Here is a 26,004-nt window from a genome sequence, read left to right on the forward strand (position 1 = left end):
GCAACTGTGTCTAATGTATTTCGCAGTGTTGAGTTTAGATCCTCGATTTGATCGTTTACAGATTTATTTACTCTGTCGTTAATGAGCGAACTTGTAAGAATATCAAGGAATTTATTTGTAGTCCGAGAATTTATAGCACGGCTTTTGAAACTCATTGTTTGCGGAGCAAGTGGATTTCTTGTTTTAACGGCAGTGATCCGATAATCCAGGATTTTGGGGGGAAATTATTAGATCTACAATATCTATTTCTCGTGACAGGACAAAATCTAAGGTGTGATTGTGGCAATGTGTTGGACCCGAGACATGTTGGATAAAACCCATTGAGTCAATGATGGCTTCAAAGGCTTTTTGAAGAGGATCATTGGACTTTTCCATATGAATATTGAAATCGGCAAAAGTTTGAATACCATCTACCATGACTACAAGGTTAGACAAGAATTCTGGAAACACATTGAGGAATTGTGTATGGCCCGGGGGGCCTATAAATAGTAGCTATGTAAAACGATTTATCGGCCTGGTTAACATTCATTAGTAAAACTTCAAAAGAATGAAACTCAGTGATATGATTGAGAGTAAATTTATATTTACTGTCATAAATATTAGTGACACCCCCTCCTTTTCGGGATGCACGAGGGATATGATCACTAGTATAACCAGGAGGAGAGGCCTCATTTAAGGCAGTGAATTCATTAGGCTTTAGCCACGTTTCACATAAACCAATAACATCTAGTTTATGATCAGACATTAATTCATTTACTGCAACTGCCTTTGGAGCAAGGGATCTAACATTTAGGAGTTCCATTTTGAGATGTAGGGTGATAGTCATTTTTATTTTTATTAGTGACCGAGATGGTGGAAGGCTTAATCTTAATAAGGTGGTTTTGTTAGCACTACCTTGTTTAACTTTTCTCAGCCTAGAACGAGTCACAGTGGCAATAGGTAAAACTGTACTAACTACTCTGGCTATGCTATCGACAGAGTCCACTATGCTAGCAGGCTGGCTAACAGCCTGTGGCCTGACCTGCACCCTATCTCATGTTAAGGCTATAGGAGTGAGACTCCTGTCAATGTTCCTAAATAAAAGAGGAGCACCACTCCAGCTGGATGGAGTCCGTCGCTCCTCAGCAGATCAGGCCTGGCCCTATTTCTGGGAGAGTCCCAAAAAGAAGGCCAGTTATCTACAAACTCTACCTCCTGCGACGGGCAGAACTCCGTTTTCAGCCAGCGATTGAGTTGCGCAAGTCTGGTGTAGAGCTCGTCACCACCCCTAATGCTTCGCTTCAGGAAAACTCATGCACAAGAAGTCTAGCTGCACATACCAGTACCAGAAACGATTATGAAACAAAGAGGCGAGATGTCAGAGTTTGATACCCTCTGGCTCTGAGCATTTTTTTGTTGCCTTGGCCTGCCTGCCACTCTGAAATTACTGCAGGTGCTGAAGCATGTCGTCCTAATTTGGAAGAGGCGGACAATAAAGGCCCTAGTGAAATTTCCGCCTTCGTAGAATACCATTTTCAAAAACTTGGCTTTCCAATAGCTTGTTTAACAGCTTCCATTTCCAGTGTACAGGCTACATTAGATCACTTTTGACAGGAAATATTGCAACAATTAAGTCTATTATATCTATAAATGTTTCCAAAATATACAACAACAATTTACCAAATAGGCTAATATCCCCATTACAAGCTTCATTTTAAACTTACCCACAAATCCAACAGGCCTACTTACGATTTGAATACATAGTGTTGTGTACTCTTGGAAAGCTCATAATCTTACGAAATACTACCACCTTGTAAAAGAGAGCAGGTGTGACCTAACGAACAATTTAAGCTGTCAATGGGATTGGACGTGACAAGATCACATGGCAAAAAACCTGACCCGCTGCAAAAGTGAAGTCTTACCAAGGGAAATTAGAAAAAAGATCTGCTAAAAACATATATCTATGTGTACAATAATATATGATTTGTGTAACATTTAACAAGAAACTAACCTCACTGGACACAGACTTTAATTTTTTTAAACAGAAACATATGCTTTTAGTCAAACATATTACCCGGGAATACCCTAAAATATTAGTGTTTGGGATTAATTTGTATGGGACTTTTTCTGTCCATTCGTGACAGACACATTTACGTGTATGTTTCGTTTCATAGCTGTTTGATGTTCCATTTGGGATTAATGGACTTCTAAATTCATAGACCCGCCCAGCTCAATTTCATTTGCTGATTTCGGCCATACCATTTGAGATATAAACTTTTCTTATATAACTTTTAAAGATAATGGTTCAAAGGTCATTCACACCAAACGGCATGCAAATCCGTTCAGCGGTCTCGGAGGAGATGTCGTTAAAGTGTTTTTCACCCAATTCAAAATGGAGGAAAATCCAAGAGGCGAATTTGAAAGACCCTATAGACTTATTTGGTCAACATGAGAAGGGGTATATCTGGAACTTGGCTGCATGACTCTACGACATTCGGTTCATGAGATATGCATGCTCAAACCTTCAACATTTGACTAAGTGGTACAGCGCCACCATGGGGTATATAGGTATAGTAATGGCCGAGGCTCTTCGGACCTCTCATGGCAACAAGTATGCAAAGTTTCATGCAAATTGAGCCACACAATGGGCCCGGAGAAAAATAATAAAAAACCAACAAAAACAATAGGGTAACGTTTGGCAGGTAGCCAGGTAGGTAACAGCAAGCAGTGTACAGCACGTCAACATTTGCTATTTTATCTGTCATGTCCAAATTGGCCTTTTAATTTACTGGTGTAGTAAAAAAATACACCCGTAAATAAAAAGGCCAATTTGGACCTGACAGGTAAACTGCAAATGTATATAAATACAATCAAATTAACAGCACAGATGAACCCAACAATACGACCTAATGTGAATGTGTGTAATATGGACTAATGGATCTACTGGAGCTGAGGATGGGATGATTGTGTTAAACCTCCAAAAATGTGTTTGATTAGGAGATACTGCTCCAAAGATGCCAAGTACACGTTTCTCACCTTGACCTTCTTTTTCAGGTATGGTTGCCTTTTCTGTTCTCAACAAGTCTGGGTAAATTACTGAGTAGGCACCAATCAGAGGCAGCATTTCTATGATGTCATGTAGACTTTTCACAAACTATTTTACAGTATTTTTAAGATACAAAACACAAAACACTAAAGTATTTTGATACAAAATATGAAGCCATTTTTATCAAATATAAATGACAAAATTATATTTTGTATTTAAAAAACATGCATCATAAATACTGCCCATCCAGTCTGCCAAAGCCATTTCATTTCATGGCATACGAATGTATTTTTTCATTCATGGCATAACAACATACTTTTTTCTTTCATTTGTGAATGACATTGATACAATAACTATCAAGAAAGGTGATGATAACTAACTTTTTCATCAAGTGAAATGACGAGAGAATTGTGGAAATAAAATAAATAAATGTTGTTGTTTACAACAGATTTGAGCTTGAGCCTTCCACGTGAGAGACACCATTATGCATTTCACCAGTCGGTAAACACTATTGAGTATTCTGTGAAACTGAATTGTTATTTTCTTTATTCAAATTACCTTTGAGGTACTACTTGCCCTGTTTTTGCCATCCAGCTGGTCCTATTGCAAGAGGATAGTGATGACCACAGCAGTGGTTTTTATACTTTTCCTCATTAAATTAGATTTGGTTCAGGTAATCACCTGATTAGGACCTCATTAAGTAAAATGAGTTGTGCCTGTGTTGTTATTTAACAGACACTGGAAGGGAATGGCTGCCATACATATAGAGATGGAGTGGTATAGAGGAGTGGTCTCTTAATTTTTTCCAGAGCTGTATCTAGATATCCAGAGATGTTACGGGTGTAATAACTCCTGCAAAGATGAATACAATTATTTGTATAACTCCCTCAATCTCTACATTATATCAGTTAAATAAAATTCCAATCAATTATATCAATGTTAGTTGAATTCCAAAAGTGAAGTTCCCTGTTACAATTTATCCGCAACATTTCCTTAAATTCACATTGAAGATGGAATTTGCAGGATGCTGACATTCAACCAATTTCTCTAAAGCTTTCCCTATTAGTTCATTAAAAAGAAAAGGTTTGGCCATTGGATGCTCTGTGCCGGTGTTATGGGTGTTATAAGTACATAAACACTGCTCACTTGCACAATGTTCATAGTTTTCTCTGAAGTGTTAATACTGCTAATTTGGAATCTCACTTTTAGGCAACGGAATCTAGTAGAATGCTGGTCAAACAAGATACAATGACAAAGAAACAATCAACATTCTCCTGTTGAGAATTGTCTGGTTGCCAATGCCATTTGTTCTAACTTGGTTAGCAGGCTAAATGCTTACTGTGTAACATTAGTTGCAAATATTTGTGTGTTCTACAATTTGTACAAACAAGCATTGGCTAGCTGGTGTTAGCAAGTTAAGGTACTAAAACAAATGTCAGCCCCATCGTCTACACTGCATGTAGCACAATACAGCCGTCTTCTCATTCTCAGTCTATTGGTAAATCACAAAAGAATATCAAAGTAAGAAAATATAGAACATCTTAAAACCATTCTTCAGGAGTATTTAAAATAATTTTGACCATTGTAGTATGTAAGTTAGTTTAGGGCAAGTTTTCTTTGAACGTTCCATTAATCTCAATATAGGTTATCTATGTTCTGATTCTGATATTATTATTATAAAACAGGAGATGTCTGAAAGTTCTGCTATCTTACTTGGGACCAGTTCTAAAACAGCAAGCCACTTAAACCCATTTTGAACTTATATTGAATTTGTCCAGTAGACACTTGCAACCATTGTTGCTCATAATGTGATTAAAATATTGTGTCTCTAAAAATATTTTGTGAATAACACTGATAATCTCATTATCATGGTACCTGTCAGTGGGTGGGTCTGTTGATCTGGATGAATTGAATCATTTTACAATGTATTGGGTTTGTTCCAGCGCCTGTTTTGGGTGGTATGATATAGGCATCTGTCAGCGAGTGTCATGAGAGAAATTGATAGTCAAATCTCTCCTCTTTATGTCAACCAGCTTAAGTTAAATGGAATTTAGCTGTCTGACATAACCTCATAACTATAACAACCTACACACCAACTACACTGGGGAGTATTTGATACACGGCCAATTATGCAGGTTTTCCCACTTACAAAGCATGTAGAAGTCTGTCATTTTTATCATAGTTACTCTTCAACTGTGAGTGACGGGATCAAAAACAAAAATCCAGAAAATCACATTGTATGATCTTTAAGTAATTAATTAGCATTTTATTGCCTGACATAAGTATTTGATCAGAAAAGTAGAACTTAATATTTGGTACAGAAACCTGGCCTACACTACATTCTCCAACACTTCAGCAACCCAACAATGCACATGTATGTATACTGTTTTTAAACCGACCTCAACATATCTGGAACTTGTATCTTCTAATAGAATATGGGCATGAGAAACTTCACAACAGACAATAGATAAGATGTGATGGCCATTACTGAGAGGCCCCACACATCCTGTCCACACCTCCTGCTAGGAACTGTACATATGACTGTCATAGATTCTATCAATAGACCCATGGACCATAGGGGAGGTTGGAACATACCATACATGCGTACCATGTAGGATAAACCTTTCTTATTGGAGGATAATAGACTGTGTAATGGTTGGCTACAACCACTGACCGCCCCTATGTGTATTGGCATAAAATACTGTGTTAACTTTGTACTTATTGGAGAACATATATGAACTATGGAAGATCAACATCTTGGACACATGATAAATATGAATATTGGTTGCATAAATTTTGTTCTTGGATAAAAAATTGACAGAATCCAACACCTCTTAGTTTTGTTACTGTCTTGTATTATGTTCTTTCGTTACCTGTACCTCTGTGATCACCTGATAAACTTACCTCCTGTTACTTAGCAGTACTTAATTTATCCAGGTGACGGCTCAAAGCATCTTTGGTTTTTTCACACTTGCCCAGGTATCTTTTTTGTTAGAGTTGACGTCATTGAAGGGATTACACTGAACTCATTGAAGGGGGTTCACGAAGTATAAGAATATTCCATATTTGTAGAATTTCATCAAGGTTGGAGTCATTTTTCAACCCTTGAATTAACCAGTGACCTAATGTTTTTTTTTAATAGTTTTTGATGACATTTCTCTTTCGTTATTCTGCATGTAAGCTCTCATATTGGTTGAAATTTTCCTCCGGTTCCTCTTCATTGAGCTTGTAGGTTAAGACGAGAGGAGTGTCTAGCATGACCATTTCCCCCCCAGGTACCAAATGGCCCCTCCTTGACCGGTTGGTCTTTAATGTTCTCCTGTTCTGGAACTGGGCCAGGAGCTGGTACTCCCAAGATCCCTTCCTGTTCCTGCCCCTTTTTCTCCACAGTTCTCAGGCTTGTTAGGGTGCTAGTCTAAATGTTCCAAAGTATCAGGAAGGAGTTGCCTCTAAGATTGTTCATTGCACCCTTTGTAAGTTTGGGATGTTCCCTGTTCATTAGAGTGGTATCATGTTTTTAAACAAAACAATGTATGAGCATGAAGCGAGAGAAAGTACCTTCAGTGCCTAGAGCACACTGTGTAATTTCAATGATTCTCCTTCGCTTTATATTCTCCCCTTGAACCACTGGACAAAATCATGCACCATACATATACTTTTGTTATTGTAAGTAATTTATTATTGCACAGCCGACAATTCTTATGCTGAGTCCAATTTTCTTGTTTGTTTTTACTTCCCTTATTCCTTTTATTGTTTTGATTGCACTGCTTGAAAAGGCCTGTTTCAGAGTGTGTCAATACAAGTATAAATCTTTGTAATGACGACAAGTAAAAGGCCAGTATAGAGAAGTTGTGATATTAAAAGATTTTAATCAGTCGTAAGAAGTCAGCTCTTGACACTTCTGGAAACTTGATCTTTGCAAAAGCAAATTAGTTCTTAACACTTGTCTTTTGTCCTAATTTCAGCAGTTTACACTCAGCAGTCAACCTTAAGTTAAAAAGCAGTATACTTAAAGTGTTTGTACTTTTGGACAAAAAGTAGTACAGAAATAGTTCAGTGAGTGAAATAACCCAGTTATTTTTACATGTTGTATACTTGTATATAATATAATTTAAATACAATAATTGCATCCCTTTAACATACTGAAATATATTTAGTACATTACATGGTTTTAAAATTGTTTTGAAAGTACTACGAAGTACTACTACAAGTACTACTTCCAAAATAATATTTTTTACAGTGATTTTGTATGCTAATTTTTGAATCTGTAATTCTTGCAGAGCACAGTTGTTTGCTAATTCCACTATGCTTTGGTGGAAACATTAATTCTAATGACAACATACCATGCTACAAGCAAAGTGATAGTAGGTGGATTCATGCAACAGACCTAGGGGAGCCATGGCTAGCATTCTCGTTGGATGATTCCCATTTCTTCACATTCATTGCACAAACGGATGTGTAACCTACTAACGAGCGTAAGGGTGAGTTTGTTAAACTAGTGAAAATGAAACACTGGTCAGATGGTATTCTCACTCTTTTAAATAGCTGTGGGAATCTGGCTCCAGTTTCAGTCTCTATTGATTTCCTCTCTGTTTGTCTTAGCTTGTGTCCACAAACTTCTGTGCACTTTTCTGCACACTGCTGCATTGGGCAAGTGCTGTGTTGGAGATCTTCTGCCTTGCGCTAGTACCCCTGGTTGGGAACCACTGATGTAGACGGTGTGCTGGATTTTTGCTGTTTTGCTTCCTGCCGAGTACAGGCGTCCTGTGCATATGATTACACGGGCAAACGATTCAGTATTGAATTGAGACTAATGAAATGCATACAGTTGATTCTGATTTAGATCTAGACTACGAAACAAGGGTTGTTTCTAACTATTCAGGGAAATTAATTCATCAATCAAGGTACAAAAGAAGAACAGCGTCCCCAGACTAACCCTAACCTACTGTCCCAAAACATTAATTAATATCAAGACTAGTCATTGTGTCAAAATAATGTTGATAGTGTTTTACCTTCAGTTAAATGTCACAGACATGGTCGAGTTGCCAGAAAGGCTTTACTGCGCCAATGCCACAAAAAAGCCTGGTTAAAATGCCCAATAACACCTTGACACACCTCACAGCTTCTGGCACACTGTAATTTGGAGTGATGAGACCAAAATAGAGCTTTATGGTCACAACCATAAGCACTATGTTTGGAGAGGGGTCAACGAGACATATAGTGAACAGAATACCATCCCCACTGTGAAGCATGGTGGTGGCTCACTGATGTTTTGGGGGTGTGTGAGCTCAAAATGCATGAGAAATCTTGTGAAAATGTATGGCAAGATGAATGCAGCATGTTATCAGAAAATACTGGCAGACAATTTGCATTCTTCTGCATGAAAGCTGCACATGGGACGCTCTTGGACTTTTCAGCACGACAATGACCCTAAGCACAAGGCCAAGTTGAACCTCCAGTGGTTACAGCAGAAACAGGTGAAGGTTCTGGAGAGGCCATCACAGTCTCCTGACCTTAATATCATTGAGCCACTCATGGGAGATCTCAAACTTGCGGTTCATGCAAGACGACCAAAGACTTTGCATGACCTGTAGGCATTTTGCCAAGACGAATGGGCAGCTATACCACCTGCAAGAATTCAGCGCCTCATAGACAACTATTACAAAAGACTGCACGCTGTCATTGATGCTAAAGGGGGCAATACACAGTGTTAAGAACTAAGGGTATGAAGACCTTTGAACAGGGGTCAGTTAATTTTACTATTTTTTGCCATGTTTTGTTTTATGATTGAGTCATTCTGTTATGACCTACAGTTGAATGTGAATCCCATAAGAAATAAAAGAAGTGTTTTGCCTGCTCACTCTTTTCTTTACAAATGGTACATATATTACCAATTCTCCAAGAGTATGCAAACTTTTGAGCACAACTGTATTAGACACATGTATGTTTTAACACCCTATAGGGAGTCATGTATTAGACACATGTATGTTTTAACACCCTGTAGGGAGTCATGTATTAGACACATGTATGTTTTAACACCCTGTAGGGAGTCATGTATTAGACACATGTATGTTTTAACACCCTATAGGGAGTCATGTATTAGACACGTATGTTTTAACACCCTGTAGGGAGTCATGTATTAGACACATGTATGTTTTAACACCCTATAGGGAGTCATGTATTAGACACATATATGTTTTAACACCCTGTAGGGAGTCATGTATTAGACACATGTATGTTTTAACACCCTATAGGGAGTCATGTATTAGACACATGTATGTTTTAACACCCTGTAGGGAGTCATGTATTAGACACATGTATGTTTTAACACCCTGTAGGGAGTCATGTATTAGACACATTTATGCCGCTGGACAGGTCAATCAGAGTTATTGTTGATTTTTTAAAGTAACTTTTTATAGGTTTCATGAAATTTTCACTGTACAAGAAAATCAAAAATGGCAGACAATATAGGTTCGGAACGCAATTTTGTACCTCCTGGGGAATGAGCATGTACACAAAAATAGGTCAATCTGGGTAGAAATTGTGTCATTGTGGAGTAAATGCATTAAGGCATGGCCTGTGGCGCCCCCTTGTGGAGGAATCGGGTCAGGTGTCTGTGTGGTAGGTGTCTGTGTGGTAGGTGTCTGTGGTCTATATTTTATTATAATAATGATACTATCAATTACACTAGGGTTCCTCCTACCGAAGGACCCCTTATAATAAATATAGCTGCAAGCAGCAATTAAGGGGTCCAAGCTATAAGAACGCCATTCGAGGATAGGCCTTATAAGCCTGATAGGTTGTGTAGGCCTGTTTGTGTTCAGGATGAATTAGTGTTTAATGTGATTTTCTGGAAAAGTGCCCCCAAATGGCCAATTGGCGCCACACACTGCACATGTCCTTACCTTGTCATACCAATGATGCTACAATCACTGACCGCCTCCTATGTGTATTGGTATAAAAGACTGTTTTAACTTTGTAATTATTGGAGAACATGAGAACTATGGAAGATCAACATCTTGGACTCATGCTAAATAAAGTTTCTCCCCTGACTACCGGTTGCATTCATTTTGTTGATGGATCAAAAGTGGACAGAATCTAACAATGCATACCAAATTTGGTGAGAATTCACTTTCTGTGAATCTGTAGGACTCAGGAAGTTGACATATGACATCTGCTGTGTTTGAAATGTCTAATATTGTTAATAGTTATTGATGGGCACTATCCACAGATGCTATTTGTGAAGTTTCTTGGAAATACGAACAGCATAGGATTACTTCTCAAAGGTAGGTTTTTCAGAAGATTTAAAACAGTGGAAAATGTAATCAGGCGGAAATGAAAACGGCCTTTTGAAAAGTTGTACAGCACCTGTTTCCATATCATATTATACCAGTTTTAGGTCTGTACCACAATTGGGGTAAAAGTTATGAGCATTTGAAAATAACTTGGCAATTTGTTCTGATTGGGTTAAACGCGTAGCTGTTAGCACTTATTGAAACTTTTATGTCAATTTACCAGATTGGGTGAGTTTTGATTACGGCATGAATTCACAGAGACAACTACATTATGCAACATCAAATCATTTATATCCGTCCAGAGTTGCAAGATTTTTTGGCTGAGATCTTGTATTGACAACTGGAGAGGCGAACTACTCTGTAGTCTTCTCCAGGATTTCCCAAATACTTTCAATGGGGCTGAGGTCAGGACTCTGTGGTGGCCAATTCATGTGTTAAAATGATTCCTCAAAAAATACATTGATTTGATAATGTGGTCAATCAGCATATTTAGGTATGAAGCGGATTTCAGTTTATTGCCACATAAAGTTGCTGAGTTTAGACCTAACCGAATGAAGCAACCCCAGATCACAATACTGCCTCCAGAGGCTTGTAGAGTGGGAATAGGGTAAATTTGGACTCATTAGACTGCATGACTTTTCTTCATTGCTCCAGAGTCCAATTTTGATGGTTCAAAGTTGACGGTTGAACACTATTCTTCCAGGTTTTAATAATGTGTTTGACAGTTCTTAACCCAATTCCAGGAATTTCAGCAATCCCCTTAGTGGTTTTCTTTGCTTGATGCAGGCCAATAATTTCAACCTTCTGAAACACAGTAACATCTTATCTTCCGATATGGTTGTTTAAGAAATGAGAACTTACTCACTGCATTAGTTAAGGTAAAAATAATTGTAACGGGCTGAAACATGTGAATCATTGCAGAAATTATTCAAACATAGGCTCTTGAGTATCACCTTATTTAAATTGAAACGATGATGTTTGTTTGGTCAGGCAGTGTAGACTGTTGGAAGTTTGGGGAAACTTCAAAGTGAGATGAAGTAGCAGTACGAGGCACTCAGAAATCAAAAATTCTGGACCTGGTTTTGCGTTTGACACTTGTCTGGCTTGAAAAAAAGTGCCGCATAACTTGCAAATGATGCAATGACATCAGTCGTGGAGCTATATGCATCTGATATTATTGCATCCCCGACAGGTTAATGGGCTGATGACACCGATTCACATTAACAAAATCAATAGGCTTCTGATTCTTTCCTGGAGCTATGCTAATGGTCCATTACTATTGAAGTAATTGTTTAAGAAGGATACGTTTGTGTTCGAACCCTTAATAAGTGCTACATACACTGATTAGCCATAATATTATGACCACTGACAGGTGAAGTGTAATGAATGTACGGTGTTGCAGGAGTAAGGAACCAGGTTGCAGGCAGAGGTAGTCGGTGTAGCTCTTTAATGAAAGAAACAAACAAACACAGAGCACAACAAAACACAACAAAGCAAATTGCTGACTAAAACAGCAAAACGACGGTACAGAAAGCTCTAAAGAAACTTACGTTTTACAGCAACACACAGCAACATCCAGTGACGATAACAATGATCCACCCTGTGGGGAGAAGAGGGGAAACATTTAAACCCTTACAATGTATGTGTTCGTATGTGTTGGGAACTGAGTGTGTATGGAACGGTGGCGCTGCTGCTCACCGTACCATGACAGTACCCCCCCCCCCCCCCCCCCCCCCCAGCGGAGGGTCGGTAGCCGGGAGAGCCGACGGAGGGTCCGTAGCCGGCGGAGGGTCAGAAGCCGTGAGAGCCGGCTGTGTGTCATCAGCATAACAGTGAAAATTTACATTGTGAATCCGGATTACATTTGAGAACGTGTCCCTCTCCCGACGCACTGTAACAAGGCGGGTGGAGGACATCGCTGGAAACTTGGAGTTTCAGCTGAAGAACAGAGCGGCCGACTTATGACTATTTTTCTCTGGCTTTGGATGAGAGCTGCGATGTACGTGAAACCGCCCAGCTACTCATCTTCTTACGTGGGATAACTGCAGACTTTCAAATCACGGAGGAGTTGGCAGACACGCAGTCAATGAAAGGGACAACCACTGGTAATGACTTGTTCACAGAAGTAAATGCATGTTTGGACATGTTAGGACTGATATGAGACAAGCTGGCAGGTGTGACAACAGACGGTTGTCCAAATCTGACGGGGAAAAATGTTGGACTTTTAAGGAGAATTCAGGATAAAGTGACAGAAATGAACCCTTTGCAGAAATTGACATTTTTGCATTGTATTATACATCAGGAAGTGTTATGTAAGACAGTGTTAAAAATGAAAAATGTTGTTGATGCTGTAACTAAAACAATTAACTTAATCTGAGCGAGAGCATTAAATCACAGACAATTTGTTGCATTTTTGGAGGAAAATGAGATTGAACATGGTGACAAAAGCTAGTGCATTTTACAATGGAAGAAATTTAATCAGAATTAAGTTCAAGTTATCGTTGGTGTGGCCCTCTGACACAATTCAGGTTTCTCATGTGGCCCCTTGTGAAAATGAATTGCCCACCCCTGCTCTAACAGAAGGGAGTGATCAATAGTGTCAAAAGCAGCACTAAGATCAAGAAGCAACAGGACGGATGCGGAACCTTTGTCTGAGGCCATTAGAAGGTCATTTGTTACCTTCACGAGTGCAGTCTCAGTGCTATGATGGGGTCTGAAACCGGACTGGAGCATTTCATAAATGTTATTGTTCAGGAAGGCATTCAGTTGTTGAGATACACATTTTTCTAAGATTTTTGAGAGGAACGGGTGGTTCGATATTGGCCTATAATTGTTTAATATGTCCGGATCCAGATTAGATTTTTTCAGAAGAGGCTTAATTTCTGCTATTATTAGTGAGTTTGGTACACATCCGGAGGAAAGGGAGCAATTTATGTTCAACATTGGCTGACCTAGCACCGGAAATAGCTCCTAAAGTAATTTTGTTGGAAACGGATCTAGCTGGCAATTTGTGCGTTTAGAAATCACTTTGTGAATGTGTCGAGCGATACATGTTTTAAAAAATTTAAGTGTCCCCACTGACACCTGGCTAGGGAGCTTCAGGATATTCTCAGGACAACTGAGATTTTGGGGACTGTAACTATTTAAGGAGGAGTCAGTTATTTGTTTGGTGATGATCTTTTCATCAAAGTAGTTCATGTATTCATTAATACATTAAAGACCCAATTCAGGACAGGACAGGAGGTGGACAGGAGAGCGTTGCTTTTTTGTTAACTTTGCAACTGTATCAATGATACATTTTGGATTTTTTTGTTCACCTCTATCAGGTTGGAGAAATATATTATATAAATATTTATATTTATATAAAAAATATGTGAAGACATGGGATGGACTTATATGTAACAAAACTAATCCACATTTTCATTTAACCCATTGATGCTTACAACCAAACATTTGTGATTAGATTTCAACAATGAAATTCCAGAACAGCTGCTCAGAATTCGAATATAAAGTGGAAACAAACTCACCTGCAAAAGGGTTAAGTAAGTGATGATGACCTTTGACATTCGCTGCGTGTGATTTGATTTGTTGGTTAATACATTGAGGGAAAAAAGTATTTGATCCCCTGCTGATTTTGTACATTTGCCTACTGACAAAGAAATGAGCACTCTATCATTTTAATGGTAGGATTATTTGAAGAGTGAGAGACAGAATGACAAAAAAATCCAGAAAAACGACCCCTCTGCAGTACTTGTTGGCAATCACAGAGGTCAGACGTTTCTTGTAGTTGGTGTTGTGGAAATTCTTGAACTGATGTATACATGGTCCTATACATGTATGAATGAGTTACTACTTAAAGTACTAAGTACCCATGTTTGGATAAGAAAAGGAATGTAGGAGATGGGGATCTGGTGTTGAGGGTCATTATTGACTGATATCAGCAGATTATAGGGTTACTCGTAAATCGGTAAATCTGTATAACACATCAGTGTTTGTCCAGATGCTGTGAGTCTTCTCCTTGAGTTGAAGAGGTTACCCATGTGGGGGAGGATAGCTTGCCCCTTGGGTAAAAACCTATGTGACACAAGACAGATGGGCAACAACTTACCACACCCCTTTTAACTGTAATAAATACGGACTGTTGATGTATTACGTTAGAGACTCCTTGGACGATTATGTTTGTAAGTGTTTGACGCGTCTCTCTTATTTGCAAATAATTAATAAAACTGTTAAATTGTGCCAAGAGAATTTCGTCTCTCTATTTCCTCCTTTAAGAGTTCCGATCGATAAAATTGCCATCACATTGGCCACCAGGTTTGTACACATCTCAGGAGGGATTTTTTCCCAATACTCTGCAGATCATTACATGTGTAATGTTTTAAGTTTGGTAGGGTCCTACATAGATTCTATTTGGAGGTAAACTCTTAACAGATGGATAAACTCTATTTCTGACATTTGAGCAGTGGGTAAACTCCATTTACTTGCGTTTAGTCTCTACTACAGCCCTGGTTAACATTACATTACGTCAGTTAGCAGATGCTTTTATCCAAAGCAACTTAACATTCAAGCTATATGTTGCAGCAGAGACCTTAGTGTTAGATTAACCATTCCATAAGCAACACTAAATTAAAATACAACTCACATGGTCATTTACAACCAACACAAAACTGCATTCCATCAGTGTTTATTATTATTATTATTATGGAGAGCCAAGACAAATGTATGCGAGCGAAGCTATCACAACCACCAGGCAGCCAATACATTTGCGTGCGTTTACTTCGATAACATGATGGGCCTGTTGCCCACACCTGGGGTGTGTTTCTCTTGACATGACAATCCACTGTGATTCCAACCCCCAAACTTCGACCGTAGTTGCGCTCTTTCGCACAAATGCAGGTATGCCACTGTCTTGCCCAAGATTGTGCCGGAAGTTAGCATCACTTTCTAGAAGCGCACCAATGGTCAACGCTGTTTACAGTGCCAGCGACAAACTGAAGGAATCAAAAGGAGGGAGTCTCACAGCAGAGGGGATCCCACAGCAATTTCAAAGATTTACTACATGTCAGAAAGGTAGGCTTTTTATTATTATCATTATTGCACTGCCCTTTTAGTTAACAGGAATATTTTTAGTATCCTATTTCCCCTACTAAATAAATGACCATGTCAGGTTTTCACAGATGCACTAACTATTGCATTGTGTTAAACAATCAATCAGGCATAGGCCTTCCTGATTGAAAATTGCATATGCAAAGTAGCCATCGGCAGCTCACTGAGTCATTTCAAGTTAAAAAAACATCAAACGTAAAAAAGAAAAAGGTCTATGGTATAGTAGCCAGTCTAACAAAGGCTACATGGTCATATTGACAGATGGTTGTTACGATTTTTAAGGCTGCCCCAACATTTACAAACTATTGACTTTGAACGTATTTAATATTACTTTTAATTATATACTTACTGAAAAGCAAGATCTTCGTTGCCATCCTACTGAAGGACATTTTGTTATTAACACCCTTCCAGTTTATCTGATGAGATACCTCATCTGCGAAGAGCCTGGCCAGGATGTTCCAGGTCACCCTCTTCACATCATGACCTCCAATGGTGGCCAAAGAAGAAATCTAAAAGGCAAAGACACCTTGTTTTAAATAGACAGCAAGGTAAACATTTATAAGCTTAAGTTGCATTTAAAGGTGTCTCAACATCTGGCCCCGGGGTGCTGTTCAGCCTGCTGCTGAGGTAGTTCACCTTTGCCACAACCTGGTCTTGTTGCCGTTTTATGCTCTCCAGAGGCTAAGGATGTGGACCTCAGCCACTGTTGACACACATGAAATATAGCTAAAATGTATAAAATATATCACGTTTCAGTGTTTATCCTCATTACTCATAATACTGACCTTAGTTATTGACAATAGTTAATGACAAAAGTTATTGACAAAGTTTAAAGAAAATATGTGATGGTTGTGGGATGTTTTTCCAAAATCTGTGGCACAGAATGACCCTGAGGATTTGTCAGTTAGTGCTCACCAGAGCAGGGAATGGTATCGGTCATTCTTCCCCCTCGCCATGTTGGTCTGTAGGCCAGGCTTGAAGAGGGCTCCTCTGTTCGCCTCATGTTGAGGGCTGGTGCGGGGGGTAGAGGGAGTTGAGGAGCGACTGCCGTTCCTGGCCCATAGTTGTATTTTGTCAATGGCTAAACACTATGGGGTAACAGAGGAAAACATATCTGCAGAACTTCACCAGGCAAAGCGACTTATTGAAAGGAAACAACAAAATGAGTATATTGTCAACACCACCCACGACATGTTGGTGCTATTACGACCATACAAGGATGCGTTTGTTGATTTATATAAGCTTGTGTGCATCTCTATGACACTGCCCGTCACATCAGCTGCGTGTGAGAGGAGCTTTTTCAGCTTACGCCGTTTAAAAACCTATCTGAGAAAAAGAAGCGGAAACACTCGAACCAGCAATCTGAGTTTGCTGGCGACCAGTTGCAAATCATAACAACAGGTGGATTGTTCTCCTGTGACTGGTGAGTAGGCCTTGAGTACACCAGTCTTTGTTGATATGCTGGTTTAAATAACTTTGTTTGCGTAGGTTGCGTGGTTGCATACAGCCAGCAATTAACCTGTGTGTGTTTTTGTTCAGTGTTTTGGGAGGAGGGGATGGATTATGTTTTGTAAAAGTACAGAAAGAAAACATATAGGCCAGTAAATCCACATACTTTCTGTGGTAAATATGGTTTGGATTTAGAATGCTTGTTCATAAACATTTTGTATGCATTTGATTTGTACATTCTAAATTCACAGAATTAATTATGCTTTTGTTGTTGTCTAAGTTTACGCTAAACATTTAGTAATGTGAATTACAATTTTGTAGCCTAGCCCGGGATCACTGAATCTCGCGTATTATTTACTGTTTGTTATGGAACGCCGTTTGGGTCTTTGCGTCTCAATAAAGATACACGTTAAATAACACTTTGATGCGTCATGACTTAATTCTTTACATGTACGTATATTGTATGGTGATTACACATCATTCGTAGTGCATATGTCACAGTGATTTATTGTACGGTATGCTGAAGGCGTTCCATAGTTTGTTTGGGTAAAATTATTTAGCACCTGCTATAAACAATCTAGCACTCCCATAGCTCCCCCAATCACAAATATCTTGCGCCGCTGCTGCCTAAGATTGACCAAAGACAAGCTCCTACAGAGACAACAACGTTTGAGTCTCTCCCTTTCCCTGCCACGCCCATCAGTGACTTCCAATCAGCTGTTTCTTTAAAAACACTTTTCCCCAAACCTGGGATCCATTAAACCGTTCTGCTCGCAGGGGAATCCCCACTCCGCTTTTCTGTGTGACTGCACTTCGAAAGCGCTCGCTTGTCTGAAACTTTATCATTTCGTAATCGCTGCGCAGGTTCTTAAACTCGATCGCTGCTACGTTTATTGCTGGTGGTGCCAATGCTGTCATGAAATACCAGGAGGATTGTACAGTAGCCTGATACAATAAATAAATATATCATTTTGAATCAAACTTTTTTCCATTTAGCTCGGACTGGGCAGGATATTTAAAGGAACTATACGAACAATAAGAGAAAACGGGAGTTCTGTTTTGGGACCTTGTTCTATTAACTTAGACATTTTGATGTAGGTTATATACTTTTAATTCTAGCTACCCTTCATTTTTAAGTCTCGAAAGGAATGAAAGACCTAATTCAGCGCAGGTGTAGCACTCAAAGAAATGTTTCCCAATAATCCTCCCTTTCCTGTCGGAAGCTTGGATTAGAGAGGCGAGCCCCCGAACATGATCTCACCGAGCGTGAATGCTAGGAGAAATGAGGTGGTCGGGTTCCCGAGACCGGCGGAGTTTATCTGGGTCCAGTGTTCACCTGCTCTACATCTCGCTGCTACTCTGGTGCTCCGGGTCGGGCATGGACGGACTGGCTGACTTCTCAAGTTAGTCTAATGACGTAGTTATGAGTGCTGATGATAACAATGGTGACGACGGCGAAGATGAGTGTCGTCACCATTGTTGATGCCTACTTTTGATGATGATGAAGATAATAGTGAATAATATATGACGACATCACATGATAATTGTTATCTAGAGGCGTAGGCTATTTGTTGAATATTAAGTACGTTTTTAAAAATATGGATTATTGGGAATGTTCAAATGTAACTAATTTTTCGCACAGGCTACCTATCCCGGATCATAACTAGTCAGTCTGCGCATGCATGCGATGGACAGCATTTGCTTCTCCACTGTCCGCGCCACTCTTCCATTTCCATCCAGTCCGCGTTTTACGGACGCGCTGATACGCGACTCTGCACCAACACGACAGCTGTGGACGTCAAAGCAGCAAAAAACAACTGTTCCGCCTTTGCTGCATTACAGGTGCGTTTTATGTGATTGTAGCGATTTCATGTTCACTGACCCGATGGCAGTTCGCGTGGTTTTCTTTCGTGGTTGTCGCATGGCAATACGATTTCTCAAGCGGCCTCGTGTTGTCGAATGACGTTATGTAGCCAATACCATGTTAAAATCCATTCAGGGTTCATTCATTTCCAAACAGTCATAAAGATACAATTGTGAATGTAGCCATAACATCCTGATAATGAATGAGTCAAGCCGTCAGGAAGGGTGGGGTTGTATGATGTAGAATAGTCATTGCACAAGCTGCCAAGTGCATTCTGGGAGTAATGAATTACTTCAGAAAAGGTCAGACACCAATAAGGACTAATAATACTTATCTTCAGAATAAAAGCATTACACCCCGAAACCAGGATACACAAAGAAAGGCTGGGCTTCAATCATAAACAGCACATCTATGGGACCCTTGACATTTTATCTCATGATCGGACTGACAAATGCAGCACGGACTGTGAACTCGGCCTTTGCATTGACTTTAAATTTGTATTGTGTCAGTGGTTGTGACTGTAACGTTGTATTGTGTCAGTGGTTGTGACTGTAAATCTAGTAGATTACGTTGTATTGTGTCAGTGGTTGTGACTGTTACGTTGTATTGTGTCAGTGGTTGTGACTGTAACACAGATGTTTTTGTACTTTACAGAAGCTCCTGTCAGAGTGTCAGAGCCTCAGGGACTGTGGGCTACTTGTCAATCACCTGGTTTTCGGACTAGACCCATGCCCCGGGACCACCAAGTACCTCCACGTCAACTACAGGTGTACACCTGGTGAGTTCTGAATATGCCCACACAGCTCTCTCTCACTCTAACCCTCTGTCTTCCCTCCCTCCCCCCGTGTCCCCCGCTCGCTCTCTGTCCCTTTTTCTTTCCCTCCTACCCAGTTTCCCTCTCTCCCTGCCCCCTCCCCCGGTCAGAGGGTATACTGTGAGCTGGGTGTTCCAGCTCTGCTGACTGAAGTGAGAAAAGCCCTCCCACATACCTGCACTAAGCAGTATTTGTCAGGAATCTCAACCGCAGACCAAGCATGTGTGTTTTCTCCCATCTCCTGTTGCCCTGCACACCTGTGGTTAAGGGTTTCCCTGGTAACAGACACACGCACTCTCTCTGTCTGACTCTCAGACAAACACGCACACGCTCTCACAAGCAGGTGCGCACACACACACACACACACACACTCTGTCACAATGTAGACTTTGCGTCTCTCTCTCTCTTTCACATGGACCCCCCCCTGTCAGCTGAGCATAAAACCAGGGTGGTGTGTGAAGGCGAGAAGCTGACTCTGCACTGTAAGGCCCCCAGAGTTCTGCTCATCTACACAGGTGTTTACGGTAGGGGGCTGGGCCAGGATCACACCTGCCCCACACCGCCCAGAGGATCCACCCTCTATGGTGAGTGGACACCAGGCGTGAGGCTCACTGTCACCTGCGTTCGTAACCAAGTGGGAATCCCCCCCCCCAAAAAAAAAAAAAAAAACTGGCTGATTACTAAACTAATTTATTGTCCTTGCGCTCCCAGTCCCACATGTCAACTTGTTGGACATGGCGTTGATAAAAGCAATTTCAACAGGGGACCAGCAAAGCATTCCCTGACTCACAGCTCTCTAGCGACTCCCTCAGGTGGGTCAGGTGCCTGCAGATGTGCTTTGGATGCCACTAACTTCTTGGTTGGGCGAGCCATGTGAAAAGAAGCAGAAAAGCCTAATGGGGCATGTCTAGGAAGGTGCACAATCCTGATTTATACTGAGCCAATCAGGAGTTGATGCAATAAATCCAGGTTATTACTGGGATATACTTTTTAAAGGATGTGAATGCATCCAACTGGTATTCGTGACTTAAAACAACCGGTAAATGTTCACCTCACACTTGGTTACCAACACAGCTTCAGTAGGTCAATTCAGTTTCAACACAGTCAAACTGTAATGTGAAAGTTGTATAAATGCTCATGGCCTACATATATAAACACACCCACACATTTTAACCCAATACAAAATGTCTAATGGGGTTGAACCTATAACATGCCCTGAGTTTCATCTGTCCCCCCTCTCCTTCTCTCACTCCTTGTCTTCCCCTCCCTGCCCTTCTCCTCTGGTCCTCCCCCCTCTCTCCCCTCCTAACCCTCCCCCTCCGGTCCTTCTCTCTCAATCGCTCTTCCTGTAGACTGTTGGAACCATGATGCAGTTCACACTCTCTCACAGAGCTGCTATAGCAAACAGAGGTGTGTCATTGCTGTCAACAACCAGACATTCAGAGACCCCTGCTACCCTGGAACCAGAAAGTACCTGACTGTACTCTACTCCTGTGGTACGAACCTCTCAGAATAGAACTAATAGAATACAATAGAACCAGGAGGTACCTTACTGTACTCCTGTGGTACGAACCTCTCAGAATAGAACTAATAGAATACAATAGAACCAGGAGGTACCTTACTGTACTCCTGTGGTACGAACCTCTCAGAATAGAACTAATAGAATACAATAGAACCAGGAGGTACCTTACTGTACTCCTGTGGTACGAACCTCTCAGAATAGAACTAATAGAATACAATAGAACCAGGAGGTACCTTACTGTACTCCTGTGGTACGAACCTCTCAGAATAGAACTAATAGAATACAATAGAACCAGGAGGTACCTTACTGTACTCCTGTGGTACGAACCTCTCAGAATAGAACTAATAGAATACAGTACAACCAGGAGGTACCTGACTGTATTCTACTCCTGTGATAGGAACCTATTACAATTTAACTAATAGAATAAAATAGAACCAGGAGGTATGTATTTCGGCTCCCACTTCTAGACCTTTTTCTGAATATGGCCCCAGGTCCAGACGTCACACAGAGCAACACAGAGAGAATAGCAGACTAAGAATAGAATGGGAGAATGGCATCTGCACAGTCCCCTGATGACACGCTTCCTGTGGAGCTTCCTGCAACTGGTCCAAATGCCAGCCCCTTTGTGAAGTCATTGGCTGATAGACATTATTTTGACCTTTACACTTCAGCCCAGTGCTGAATGGTGTCTTTTGACAGATCAAATCAGCTCCATTTAAATTTTTAAAACCAAAGGTACGCCCCCCAAGTGGTTCTGGGAGAGGGAAGTGTCTGAACTCTTAAAGGTAACACATTCTCTCTGTTTTCCCTACAGTACCACAGACGTTACTAAAAGAAGCAGACCCAAGTTTTCGACTGGAGGAAGCAGACCAAGGTATGCTGCTCAGACTTTCCTCACGCCCATCCCACCCAGAACAGCCATCCCACCCAGAACAGCCATCCCACCCAGAACAGCCATCCCACCCAGAACAGCCATCCCACCCAGAACAGCCATCCCACCCAGAACAGCCATCACACCACACCACACCCATCCTACCCAGAACAGCCATCACACCCAGAACAGCTGTATGAATGAATTCCTCACACCTTCACACACAGAACAGCTGTATGAATGAATTCCTCACACCCAGAACAGCTGTATGAATGAATTCCTCACACCATCACACCCAGAACAGCTGTATGAATGAATTCCTCACACCTTCACACAGAACAGCTGTATGAATGAATTCCTCACACCCAGAACAGCTGTATGAATGAATTCCTCACACCATCACACCCAGAACAGCTGTATGAATGAAATCCTCACACCATCACACCCAGAACAGCTGTATGAATGAATTCCTCACACCATCACACACAGAACAGCTGTATGAATGAAATCCTCACACCATCACACACAGAACAGCTGTATGAATGAAATCCTCACACCATCACACCCAGAACAGCTGTATGAATGAATTCCTCACACCATCACACCCAGAACAGCTGTATGAATGAATTCCTCACACCATCACACACAGAACAGCTGTATGAATGAATTCCTCACACCATCACACACAGAACAGCTGTATGAATGAATTCCTCACACCATCACACACAGAACAGCTGTATGAATGAATTCCTCACACCATCACACACAGAAAAGCTGTATGAATGAATTCCTCACACCATCACACACAGAACAGCTGTATGAATGAATTCATCACACCATCACACACAGAACAGCTGTAAGAATGAATTCCTCACACCATCACACACAGAACAGCTGTATGAATGAATTCCTCACACCATCACACACAGAACAGCTGTAAGAATGAATTCCTCACACCATCACACACAGAACAGCTGTATGAATGAAATCCTCACACCATCACACCCAGAACAGCTGTATGAATGAATTCCTCACACCATCACACACAGAACAGCTGTATGAATGAAATCCTCACACCATCACACACAGAACAGCTGTATGAATGAAATCCTCACACCATCACACCCAGAACAACTGTATGAATGAATTCCAAACACCATCACACCCAGAACAGCTGTATGAATGAATTCCTCACACCATCACACACAGAACAGCTGTATGAATGAATTCCTCACACCATCACACACAGAACAGCTGTATGAATGAATTCCTCACACCATCACACACAGAACAGCTGTATGAATGAATTCCTCACACCATCACACACAGAAAAGCTGTATGAATGAATTCCTCACACCATCACACACAGAAAAGCTGTATGAATGAATTCCTCACACCATCACACACAGAACAGCTGTATGAATGAATTCATCACACCATCACACACAGAACAGCTGTAAGAATGAATTCCTCACACCATCACACACAGAACAGCTGTATGAATGAAATCCTCACACCATCACACATAGAACAGCTGTATGAATGAAATAATCACACCATCACACACAGAACAGCTGTATGAATGAATTCCTCACACCATCACACACAGAACAGCTGTATGAATGAATTCCTCACACCATCACACACAGAACAGCTGTATGAATCACACCACAGCTTTTGACCGACAACGCTAGTTTATAAAAAGTGTAGTTGCATCTTCGGACAGATGCCAAGTGTTCAAATTGTCAACATTTGTTTGCAGACAGAATTGTCCCATTCTAATCATCCTTTACTCTCCCTCCTACCCCAGCCCACCCAGGTCTCACCCCAGCCCACCCGGGTCCCCCCACAGTCCACCCGGGCCTTCAAGACCTGGCTATCTACCCTAAAGACTCCAGAAGACCAGTCAACACTGGGGACATGATGAGCAACTCTCTTATGACCTTTGCTTTTATCAAAGGTACAGATACACAGACACACCCACACACGCACAAGCATGTTAATGTGCAGATGGTTTCCTGCCGACACAGTGGACCTACACCTGTATAACACACCGCACTCACACTGTCCTCCGTCCCCAGATCACCCGGAGAAGGCAGCGCTGCTCTTCACCTCCAGTGTCTGTGTGGGTCTCCTACTCACCCTGGTGGCTGTGTCTGCCAGAATGACCTGTAGGGGGCGTTGCCATACGGACAAAACACACACATGCCGGAGCCAGGTGCAGGAAGGGCAGGACGAAGATGATGATGATGATGATGATGATGATGATGAAGATGAAGAAGAGATGGAGGATTGCTCTTTGCTGTCGGATGCCGACAGGAAGCTGGCGTACCGCTGGGAGGAAGTTGGCTACACGACAGAGGCGGCAGAGATGGTAGAACGACTGGAGAGGAGAGAGATGGTGATTCAGGAGATCTGGATGAACTCTTATTACAACGTCCTGTTGTCCAGACAAGACCCCTTACTTACCACTTAATTACTACGCACAGCTGTAGAAGCAGGACAATGCCTTCACCACTACTACTGCTGTTATACCCAACAGTAATAGAAATAAATACAGGGTGGTCAGTACCGATGGTTGACAACACTGAGACATCAGTTGAAACACTGCCAAGAACAGTAGCTGAGCATCGTGGCCTTCCAAGTATCTGAGCATCATGGCCTTCCAAGTATCTGAGCATCATGGCCTTCCAAGTATCTGAGCATCATGGCCTTCCAAGTAGCTGAGCATCATGGCCTTCCAAGTAGCTGAGCATCATGGCATTCCAAGTAGCTGAGCATCATGGCTGCTGGTCCAGACTGAATGTCATGGAAGTATTAAATGGTGTTGTACAATATTGACATGTGGCCATCTGAACTGAAGGAGATCCACATTACTTTTCCACTTAACGCTGCTCATATTGGCTCCTTTAAAGTGGTGCTCCATTCTCCCTTTAACACGGCAACAAAAGACACACCCCAAAAACTCTCTTTAGTTCTTATTATATTGCTCCTAGCGTGGAGGTGAATGACACTACTGATTCCCGTCACACTCAAGTCTTTGGATTACCTACTTCTTGAAATTGTGAAAACAATAACATCTAGGGAAAAAAAAATGTTTAAACCCTTGTGTTTACTGTATTTTTATATGGGGAGATTTGGAGATTTGAACAGTAAAAATCCTGGGGAACCTCTGTTTCAGTCATGATGTACCAGCCTGCAGTGGTTTCAAGGGTTATTTAGCAGCAACAAATGGGTGATTGAAATTCCTAATGCTGATTGGCTGATAGCTGTATAACAGTATATGAGACTATTTGCCACAGGTATGATATCACATCGCCTTTTACTGCTCTAACTGCATCAGTGACCAGTTTAGAATAGCAGTAAAGCATTTTAGGGTTTTGTGGTATATTGCCAATTTACCACAGCAAAGTGCTGTGTCCAGGCACTCCGCGATGTGTCATGCATGAGAACCGTTCCTAGCAGTGGCATTTTGGCCATACACCACACCCTCTTGTGCCTTACTGCTTAAATATGTGCTACTTCAGAAGACAGTGAAAAATTTATTTTCCTGTGAAAGTGAAGCGTCCACTAAATGTTTCTTACGCCCCTGCTCCGAGGAGTTCTGTACTTCAGCCATGTCCTCTTGAAACTCAGTGGGGACCATCATACCCCAAGAGACAGTTCCGAAACCTCCACCCGGAGCTCAGTCTCAGTCTGTCAACATTAGAACTCTCCGGTGGAGAAAAGCAGTGGGTGCCTCCCAAATGTCAGCCTGCTCTCTACAGAGGGCACTACTTCAGACCAGTGTCCATAGGCCCCTATAGCCTGATCAGATGTAGCACACGACTAGGGAATAGAGGGTGGAATTCAGGATGCAGGCTGTGTGAATCTCAGCGCTGGGTTACAGTGATTGGCCGGCTGGAAGCCCCAGACCGAGACAAAGGGAGGAAAGGTGCAGCATCCTCTCGGCAGCCTGGTCCAAGACAGAATACGTCAACTTGTCATGGCAGGAAGTAGGAATTGTGTGGCCAGGGTGGATACGTTCTTGGGGGAAATTAAATCACACAAATCGAAAC

The 26,004-nt window shown here is 41.3% G+C and overlaps 1 protein-coding gene and 1 long non-coding RNA gene across 6 annotated transcripts; one reads left to right on the forward strand and one right to left on the reverse strand.

Moving 5' to 3' along the window:
- Positions 1-7,202: 7,202 nt before the first annotated feature.
- On the reverse strand, positions 7,203-18,983 carry LOC105008022. 3 transcript variants are annotated; one of them, XR_004575988.1, is made up of 6 exons: positions 18,758-18,983; positions 16,342-16,514; positions 16,063-16,129; positions 15,776-15,935; positions 11,871-11,920; positions 7,203-7,789 (listed from the first exon to the last, which is right to left on the reverse strand). It is a non-coding gene; the product is annotated as an uncharacterized LOC105008022 (long non-coding RNA). The 3 variants fall into 3 exon arrangements; XR_002197024.2 differs by lacking the exons at positions 7,203-7,789; positions 11,871-11,920 and adding an exon at positions 14,607-15,311; XR_827600.3 differs by lacking the exons at positions 7,203-7,789; positions 11,871-11,920 and having other exon boundaries at positions 14,607-15,935.
- Positions 17,999-25,115, forward strand: eva1c (eva-1 homolog C (C. elegans)). 3 transcript variants are annotated; one of them, XM_034293417.1, is made up of 8 exons: positions 17,999-18,278; positions 18,518-18,717; positions 19,394-19,517; positions 19,985-20,137; positions 20,906-21,049; positions 21,890-21,949; positions 23,757-23,906; positions 24,028-25,115. In XM_034293417.1, exons 1-8 carry the CDS (start codon positions 18,146-18,148, stop codon positions 24,420-24,422), a joined length of 1,359 nt encoding a protein of 452 aa, XP_034149308.1. In that variant the 5' UTR covers positions 17,999-18,145; the 3' UTR covers positions 24,423-25,115. The 3 variants fall into 3 exon arrangements, with proteins under 3 accessions (XP_034149308.1, XP_010865500.2, XP_034149309.1); XM_010867198.4 differs by lacking the exon at positions 20,906-21,049; XM_034293418.1 differs by lacking the exon at positions 19,985-20,137.
- Positions 25,116-26,004: the final 889 nt, after the last annotated feature.

This window comes from Esox lucius, chromosome 7 (genome assembly GCF_011004845.1).
Source record: "Esox lucius isolate fEsoLuc1 chromosome 7, fEsoLuc1.pri, whole genome shotgun sequence".
NCBI classification, from domain to species: Eukaryota; Metazoa; Chordata; class Actinopteri; order Esociformes; family Esocidae; genus Esox; species Esox lucius.

Coding starts and splice junctions, on each gene's coding strand:
- eva1c (XM_034293417.1), top strand. CDS start 18,146: ATGCTAGGAGAAATGAGGTGGTCGGGTTCCCGAGACCGGCGGAGTTTA. Junction 19,518..19,984: donor CAACTACAGGTGTACACCTG/GTGAGTTCTGAA, acceptor CCCCCCTGTCAG/CTGAGCATAAAACCAGGGTG. Junction 21,050..21,889: donor GACTGTACTCTACTCCTGTG/GTACGAACCTCT, acceptor TTTTCCCTACAG/TACCACAGACGTTACTAAAA.